At 37.3% G+C, this 9837-nt stretch overlaps 1 protein-coding gene across 2 annotated transcripts in view; it reads right to left on the minus strand.

The window, feature by feature from the left end:
- The window catches only part of LOC107569297 (metabotropic glutamate receptor 4-like), a 181369-nt gene that overhangs the window by 42278 nt on the left and 129254 nt on the right, over positions 1 to 9837 (minus strand). For both annotated transcript variants that reach the window (XM_016255349.1, XM_016255350.1), the window contains exon 7: positions 2111 to 2311. In XM_016255349.1, coding sequence (XP_016110835.1) covers positions 2111 to 2311 — 201 coding nt within the window. The remainder of the gene's footprint in view (positions 1 to 2110; positions 2312 to 9837) is intronic.

Below are 9837 nucleotides of genomic sequence, written 5' to 3' on the forward strand. Positions count from 1 at the left end.
TGATCCAGTGGCATCTCCGTATCCTGTATATGAAATCCCTACAGACTCCACATTAAAAATCTGATAATTTTTTTGTAGGAATAGTGGTAGGATTTTTAATAATGTAAAGATATAATTAACAAGAAATATAATCTAATATGGCATTGAGCGTGTGAACTACAGTAGGCTACTCCTCAGATGTTCATACTGGAGAACATGATCATCAAGCTTTAAGCAGGATCATAAACTTGTGGAGTTCATGCAGCTCAAATGCTGCTGTTATTAAAGGAGTCATGAACTGAGAAATCAAATTGCCCTTGATCTTTTGACATTTCTCGTTAGTTTAAAAACAGCTTTTATTGAAACCAAGCTCAGAAAACGACTCCTTTTGGAATTTGCCACTTTATGACGTAATAGTGTGGCTAAGCACCACCTCCGCAGGAAAAGATCAACTCCTGCTTCTACAACACTAGAGAGACACAAACAGAGGATTACTCCATCAACAGAACCATACAGATGACATTACAAGATTACAAGACACTGTGTAGTGTAAGTTGTAAAAAATAGTCTTTGAATTGCCTTCCTTGTGATCCTAACATGTCTACATCGGACGCGAGCGCTGTTGCATCATGCCGCGAATCCATTTCTCTTTCAGGTCAGAAGCGGTGCGAATGCTTGTGTCAGAAATAGATCGGGACATCAGTTTACTGTCGGAGATTTGTTGTGTCAATCCGTGCCGAATCCAGTGTAGACAGAATCACCAATTATAATGGGTTTTGTTGTCTATAGTTGCATTGCGCCACTCACGTCCAGTGTAAACACAGGGTAAAATTAGCAAAGAGCTCCAGATTGTGTCAATGAAACACTGTTTGTTTGCTTTACTTTGCAACAGATTCATTTTTAAACAAGACAGTATGATGTAGGCTGAAAGTAAATGATGGTGCAGCGCTGAATCTGACTACTGAGGATCCAACAGAAATGCATAAACACATAAGTGTGAATAAACTTGCTTTTACCACTATTGCATTGTCTGTTCCAGACCATTTGATGGACAGAATAAGCAACAATAGATTCCGAAGCTAAAGTAACAGGCAAACCTTACCAAACAATACCAAGCCATGAAGCCACCGATTATCGGCTCAGTTCGATCACTGAGTACAATTAATTAAAACACCCGTTCTTAACTGGTTCCCAAAGGACTCATCAATCAAGTGTTTATGTTCTGAACTAGCATTCAACTACAGCAGTAATTGACAGGCACTTAATTAATTCAATTAGATCTGCACGTTTTCCACCAGAAAAATAATGGCCTATTCCAAAGCAGACGTTATTGACACAGTAAAGCTCAGTAGACAATTATTCAATCAAATGCACTAATGATTGAAGGGCACTTGGTCAGAGAACCATGTGACAGATCGATTTGCATAACAGTTGACCCAGTTGGGGGGAAAAAAGTTTATGACCCTGAAGTCATATTCTATTAGCCGGTAACACTTCAGAACAGTAGGCCACATCATCATGGTCCTCTGAGTAAATGTTAATACTCAGTAAATTAATTAGTCATACTGTCAGTGATAGTCCAGGAAGAAACATGTCCAAAGGGTGTTGTGAGCCCACTGCAAACTGCTTTAATTAACACATACATGGCTCAGGAGGAACCTTGGCTTGGGTACGCTAAGCACATATCAAAATACTTTTCTGGGGAGCAGTCTGTTGTTCCTCAGGGCTTCTTTTGTTTCTCACAACTCTAATCCATTCCAGCAGCTAATCTTTGTTAAACCATTTGTTGAAAATTTACGGCCAGGGTGGGGCTTTAGTAAAAGGATTTTGGACAACTTTCAAAAAAATGTATCCTGTGAGAGAGCTGTTTTAAAATTGTTATGCCGCAATAAAGAAACTTAAATTCACCATCAGAGGCTAGTTATGCAAAAATCCCTTTTCTTAAGCACCCATAAACAGATGTTTGCTCTGTGCTGGTAGGTCTGTCAAAAAACAAATAGAAGAGTGGTAATGCAGAAATCCTGGGTTATTTTGTAACCCAAATGCTGGGTTGAGCCTTTTTTGGGTTATTTTTTCAGTGGTTGGGTAGTTTTTAACCCAGTGTTTTTTAGAGTGAATGTAAACTGCTTACCTGCTATCTTGATATTGCGGATGTACTTTAGCAGGAGGGTTCCATCAACTGGGTCCATTTTGGAACAGAGTCCCACCTTGCCAGGGCACAGGTCTTTGTGCATGTTGTGGAGGGCGTGCGCCATTGCGTACACTGCATCAATCACGAACATCACCTTTCCTTCTTGCTCGTAGGACGAGTCTTTTCCAATCCTCTCTTGATCTGACAGACAAAAGAAAAAGTTTGCATCAACATCGACTGAAGTGTCATTAGATTTTGACTGAATTTTCACACTTACACCAGGAGAGCAATGGAAGAGACTGATGCTTTCCACACTGAACGTGTCAAAGTTCCTTGCCACCTCAGAGTCTTCACTAATAATCAACCAATCAGCTGTGAACTCGAGGCAACACTTTGGGAGAATTTTTGAATTTAATAAAATAATAAAATGTTTTGAAATTGTCTTTACCTGGGTCTTTTCTCATCTAAAATAAAAGAAAAAAATAAAATAAAATAAATAATATAGTTTTGTTCAGAATTCTTTAAAATATACTACAAATAAAATTTTATTTCAGACAGATAAAGAAATTGGCTGGAGTTGCTGTGTAACACGTTAAAAATAGAAATGGGGCATTCATCAACTGAAGGTCTCATCAGATTTGTGCAGTGTAGAAAGGCCTACTGATTATAATAACAGCGGTCTACATTTGTTGCGTTGTTGCTACTTTTGTTGCATTACTTAGACAGCATTATTCATTTTAGACAAGTAGAACACCAAACTAGTTCCATTTCCCAGGTGTTTCCTTCACTAAAAATACAATAGAAATAGATGTAATGTGATGCAATCAAATCATCTAAACTGCTCCTGCCCCAATGTGCATTTTACTTCTGAGTCAAACATGAATGTGTATTTTTTTATAAAATATTTGGAACATAATTAGAATGAAATTAACTGTTTTTGAGGGCCAGAGGAAAACACTTGTCATTTACCAACTAAGAAGACTTTTCAAAATATAATAATTTAGAGCGTGTTGTTTCTTTAACAAGCGCTGTGCACAGTGGTGTTACAGTTTTATCAAGGGTGATGCACTTTATACAAAAATTTAATCAATTTAATTTTATACACACATTTATTCAGCTTGCCAGTAAAAACACCACATGTTGTTCAGAATGCATTAAGGAAATATTTTGTTTCAGTTTCATGAAAGTAGAGTAAAGTAGACTTTAAGGATGTTCCTACATAAATGAATCACATGGCTAAGAACACACGCTTAGTCCACAAAAAAGCAACTTCCTGAGCAATGACTAAACCTGGCTTTTAAACACACAGGATGTAATTCTGCCAAAAAGTATTGCAAATTTTCATCAAGGTAGCAGCTCAATGTTCTCAATGAGATCAAAGATGGCGCCGATGATGATGGCGGCCTCCGTGGCGTGCTCTGCAGTTGTTTTTGTTAGTTTGTCCTGTATTTAGTCATATCCCTGCAATCAGTTTCACCAGAGAGGAATTGCTGGACATTCGGCACTACACATCACCCGATATATTACCGGTTTTAGACTATTCTGATGTTTTGCTGGACATAGTAGTTGGCGGAGCAGCTGCGCTGATCAAACGCTTCAGACCACGCAGACGGGGGAAGTGAGCCAGCACGCTCGTGAAGCTCAGGCAGCGCGGATTTCGAACGCCGTTGCATAGCATCCATCTAGCGAACCTCTGCTCTCTACCCAACAAAACGGACAAACTCCTTCTGTTCTCCCGGACAAATAAGGATTTCTCACACTGAGGAATACCGCCATACTGGACAGCGTGTTAAATCTGCCGAGTTTCCAGCTGTTCAGAGCGGACCGCGACGCAGAATCAACGGGGAAATCACGTGGCGGTGGGACATGCTTTTACATCAACGAAAGGTGGTGTACAGATGTAACAGTGTTAAAGAAGATGTGCTGTCCCGATCTAGAAGCGCTTTTCATTAACTGTAAGTATTTCTATTTGCCGAAGGAGTTTTGCTCGTTCATTCTCGTAAGTGTTTACATTCCTCCGCAAGCGCATGTGAGCTCAGCTTTACAGAAACTCGCTGGTCAGATCACAGACACAGAACAACAATACCCAGACTCTGTTATAATCATTCTTGGGGACTTTAATAAAGCAAATCTCTCCCGGGAACTGCCAAAATACAGACAGCGTGTTATATGTCCCACCAGAGACAGTAATATATTGGATCATTGTTACACCACGATAAAGGATGCTATGCAAAGAGGAATTATTCTGAAAAACTAAGGACTCAGTTCACTTCCAGCGACTCGGCATCAGTGTGGAAAAGTATAAAAGAGATCACCAACTACAAGGAACCATCCCCCAGCACTGTGGAGAATCAACAACTGGCAGACGATCTGAATGAGTTCTATTACAGGTTTGAAAAAACACCCCACACCCGCTCTGAACACCTCTCCACACTACCATTCACACCTCCTGCAACCCCCCTCTCCCCCACACCTGCACCTCAAATCAGTGAAGATGAGGTGCGCCAGGTCTTCCAGAAGCAGAAAAGGAAAAAAGCACCAGGCTCAGATTGTGTTACACCAGCCTGTCTGAAATCCTGCGCTGACCAGCTGGCCCCCATCTTCACACAGATCTTCAACAGATCACTGGAGCTGTGCGAAGTCCCTTCATGCTTCAAATGCTCCACCATCTTCCCCATCCCAAAGAAATCCAAAATTGCAGGACTAAATGACTACAGGCCTGTGGCTCTAACGTCTGTGGTCATGACTGGTGCTGGCCCACCTGGCATGGGACTGCATTATGTTCTGGTCGATGCTACAGAGCACTGATCACCAGAATGGCCAGACACAGGAACAGTTTCTTCCCTCAGGCAATCCATCTCATGAACACTTGACAATAACTGTGGAACACACAACACTATTTATACACCCATACACTTATTTATCTAACACACATACTTAGTCTACACTTTAAATGTGCACATAATATACCTGTACATACAAAACTGTCTATTGTAATATACCTGCACATACAATTGTCAATTTATATATTGTTATTCCTTATTTACTTGTTCTATTTATTTATTTTTTATTATTCTTTTATTATCTGTGTTTTTGTTCTGTCGCTGTCATTCTGTTGCACTGCAGAAGCTTCTATCATGAAAACAAATTCCTCGTATGTGAAAACATTCCTGGCAATAAAGCTCATTCTGATTCTGATTCTATCATCTTATCATATAGATAATGGATACATATGGAATTGTGTTAAGACTTCTAATCTGAGTTGTAAAACCATTCTGGGGTGTAAGGATGTTCTGAAAAGGGCACATTATAAATCCCATCAAGCTCTCTCCACAAGTATGACGCAGTTTTAAATATCTAGTTGCGACGGATATTCATTTGAGATGCTATTAGAAAGTGTAAAGAAGCATCATCCTGGCATTTTTGTCATAAATGTTTTAGTATTAGGCCTAAAACATTGTTGTGCCAACTATGATTTAATTTTAAAAATTATATTCAGGCACAGCTTTGGTCATGAATAGTAATTATGTTATGTGAGTCGCTGAAAGGCAAGTTATTTATGTAATATATATTCTTATGTAATAGCAATTCATAAACCAAGTTAAGAAATAATTTATAACAATAAAACGTTTATCAATCACCTTATTTTTTAAATAAATATTCATATAGTCATTTAATTAATATGCATACTTAAAAACTTAAATGTATACTTAAATATAATTGATTCGCATCCCTAAAAAATTTAATAAAATTATTTAAAATATATAAAAAAATAATCAAATATCTACAATGTGCCACAAGTTGTCATCTCACATGTTCAGATATCCAAGTTCCATATCTTGCTCTTCATGCCACGGATAAATGAAAGAGGTCTGGTAACACACGAGGGTGGAATAATAGACAGGGAGACAGCAAGCAAGATTAATTATCTCTCAGCGCTCATATAATCATGCCAGACAGCTGTATATTCATTAGAGCTGGAGTTGCTCAGCTTGGGTTTTTTTGTAAGGTCTTAATTGCAAAGGAGCTTTTTCAATTATGACCCTGCCAGAACAAACCGGGGAGATAGCTGTCAGATGTCAGATGTCAGGTTGGCAGATTGCAGGGTACACTCTTCAGAATAAAGTCTGTGCCATTGTCATGTTACTGCCAGCATTTACAGTACATTTATAGTATTTCAAACAAAACAATTGCACAAACCAAAAGAGCAATCATTACTCTATACAATAGGATGCCTTTCAGGATAATGTCGTTTAGTGCAGTATTATAACTTTGCTTTTTCTCTTTTACTCAATACTCTTTTCTGGTTTGTCCAAGAGAAACCCATCCATACCCATACATCTGCAAACCCTTTTTATCTAAACAAAGCCACTGATTTTTTTTTCTAAAAGCTGCTGTTAGTAAAGAAATGTCTGTCCTATTCTTCTCGGGTTTCTAGGCACCAGCACTTCAGTTTTGCCTTAAACAGAAAGCCAAAAGCAATTTAACATCCTCGAAGGTCCCTTGCATCTTGAAAACCCTAAATTAAAGAGGCAGGTTATGCTTGCGTAATTGTTCACCACAAGCATAACTATTGCTGGTGGGAGGGGGGGTGGGGGGGACTGTTCGAGATATGCCGTGGGTCTGCATGCGACAAAAAATACATTGTGAATCTCTGGCGCTAGGGGAGGATGGCCAGCCCACATGCTTCTTAATGCTCTGCATACACGCAAACACACACACAAATGCATTAGCACTCTCACTGGCAGATGAACACACACATACATGCTGTTTGTCCTCTATGTGCACACAAAAGTGTACAGATGCAACATAGTCACAAACTCCTCATCAAATAGTATGAAAGCTTCCATAAATGATGATGTTCAACTAGTTTACATTATGTGATTCGAACACTGAGTAAAAACACAAACTAAAATGAATAAATAAACGCAGAACATACATCATATATATATATATATATATATATATATATATATATATATTTTTTTTTTTTTTGCATGAGGAATTTTCTGACCAAATATTGATTCATTCAATTCAATTATTCTGCATACTTAAAAAATATATATAATTATTGGCAGGGCAAAACAGAAAACATATAATAAATAAAGTATATATTTTGATTTTATTTTTATATGGGTATTTTCTCACCAAATAGTGCTCTGATAATTCAATTTAATTATTTTGCATACATAAACATAATTGATTAACAAAACAAAATAAATAGAGTGCGATAATAAAAAATGTTTATAGAGTATATATATATATATATATATATATATATATATATATACACATTTATATATATATAAATCATATGGGGCATTTTCTTACCAAATATTGGCATATCTGATTTATTCAGTTAATTTAAATTAAATTATTCTGCATAGGTTCTGCATTCTGCATATTCTGCAAAAATAATTGATTGGCAAAACAAACAAAACAAAAATATATAATAAAAAAGTAAAATAATTTAATATAAAAAGTATACATTTTGATTTTATCTTCATATGGGACATTTCCTCACCAAATATTGGCATATCTGATAATTCAATTCAATTCAGTTATTCTGCTATATTATATTATGTGACATAATGAATTGACAAAACAAAAACCAAACCAAACAAAGAAAATCACAAATAAATAAAGTAAAATCATTACAAAAAAATACATTTTGATTTTATCTTCATGTGGCATTTTCTCACCAAATATAAACCTATCTAATTGATTCAGTTAATTTATTCTACTGATATGCATAAATGTAAAAATAATTGATTGACAACAAAACAAACACCTGGCCTGTGCATGCAAAATCCTACAAATCCGAAACATCTTCATCTTAATTTTCTCATCAAATATTGACATAGTGTATCTATATCATACTGTATTGAACTGACTCAATTAAAATCTGCATGTATGTGCATATGTAAACATAACTGATTGAAAACAAAACAAAAAACAAAACACCTGTCCTCCATATCCGACACAGTTACAAGCACAAACTCCTCATCCTACATTCTAAGCACATCCACGCTCCCTATACCATTGGGCCCTGCACCATTTGAGGAATCCTTTCCAATTAAGGAAGGCATCTCAGAGAGTTTGTTGGGGGCTGAAATGTGGCAGAGACGGGGCCGTGACAGAGTAGCACGCTCGTAACCTGCAGTACCTCACACTGCTCCGGGGCTTTAAAGACACTAGCTGTCCTGCTCCGAGGGCTCTGCTCTCACTGGGAATAATGGCTCTGACTATCCCCATTTGCCAGAAAAACCTCCAGAGCCTTTTGTCTCACTTAAGTCTCTTGTTTGTGGTTTCGGACGAGTGATTCTCTTCTCAAAGGGTTTTGTGGAAACTCTGCTGTACCCTTAACCTCAACAACGGTAAAAAAAAAAATCTTGATACAAAGTGTTTTTGATTCAGACACAATGTGAGCGGTCTATAGAAATGGCTGCTACTCAAGGAGTGCCAGTCTCTGAATGCACTTACTGTATAAAAGCAATCCATTAACTTTCTGCAAATGAATTAAAATATTCAGCATAGAGATAGCTGCTATAATTGATTTAAAAGACAGAATGACTGCTTTAGATGTTGCATACATTAGTTTTGGATCTCGGACCTCAAAATCCCTCCAGCAATCAAAGAAGAAGGATAATTATTTCTGGCCTTTCAGAAATAATTCAGGTATTATTTGTTGAGAGGCTTCAGGCTTTTCATCTTAGGTTCAGACAATTCAAATCTTAATAGTATTTTACATATTCATGAAAAAAAAACTTCAACAATCTCTTTAAATGTTTTAGTTTGTAAGTCAAACTTTAGCATTTATACAAAGCGACTTCCAATTTCACTTACTGCTCAAGGGCACAATGTTGATGACTCAAGCGTGCTCTTTATAGGGATCGAACCAACACCCTTTTGTTTGCAAGCCCACCTCTATAATACATCCGAAACATTGTTCCAATGTTGGAATCTGCATCCCCTCTGCATTTATCAGACATCTCTTCTGGATGAAAGATGGGTCCTGCCTTTTGATCAACGCTCCCATGCAAAACATTTAAGACATATGACATCTCCTCCACCACTCCTCTCTGAGCAACACAAGCCTGAGGGAGGTTTTGTAAGGAACCAAAGCACCTCAAGTTTCTCTGTTAAAGCTTGGCAATCCAAATCCAATAAATTGCCCCTGGGGACATCCTTCAACACTTTTTGAATACCAACAAGGATGTCTTGTGTCTCATTGTTGTTAAAATAGCCCTATTGTGGGAGCCATTTATTTGTTTAAAGCTTAAAAATTAGCTTTCACCGCATGCAATCTACTAAAACATGTAGAATAGTTTACTCAAAGCGAGTTTTCAAACTCTTCCATATCAAGGTCCCCTGATTAAGATGATAACCTTTGCGAGGAAACCCCTTCCTAAGATAAACAGTATATATATATATATATATACAGTGGGTACGGAAAGTATTCAGACCCCCTTAAATTTTTCACTCTTTGTTATATTGCAGCCATTTGCTAAAATCATTTAAGTTATTTTTTTTCCTCATTAATGTACACACAGCACCCCATATTGACAGAAAAACACAGAATTGTTGACATTTTTGCAGATTTATTAAAAAAGAAAAACTGAAATATCACATGGTCCTAAGTATTCAGACCCTTTGCTCAGTATTTAGTAGAAGCACCCTTTTGATCGAATACAGCCATGAGTCTTTTTGGGAAAGACCCAACAAGT

Source organism: Sinocyclocheilus grahami, unplaced genomic scaffold (assembly GCF_001515645.1).
Source record: "Sinocyclocheilus grahami isolate Dianchi unplaced genomic scaffold, SAMN03320097.WGS_v1.1 scaffold1330.1, whole genome shotgun sequence".
Classification (NCBI taxonomy): domain Eukaryota; kingdom Metazoa; phylum Chordata; class Actinopteri; order Cypriniformes; family Cyprinidae; genus Sinocyclocheilus; species Sinocyclocheilus grahami.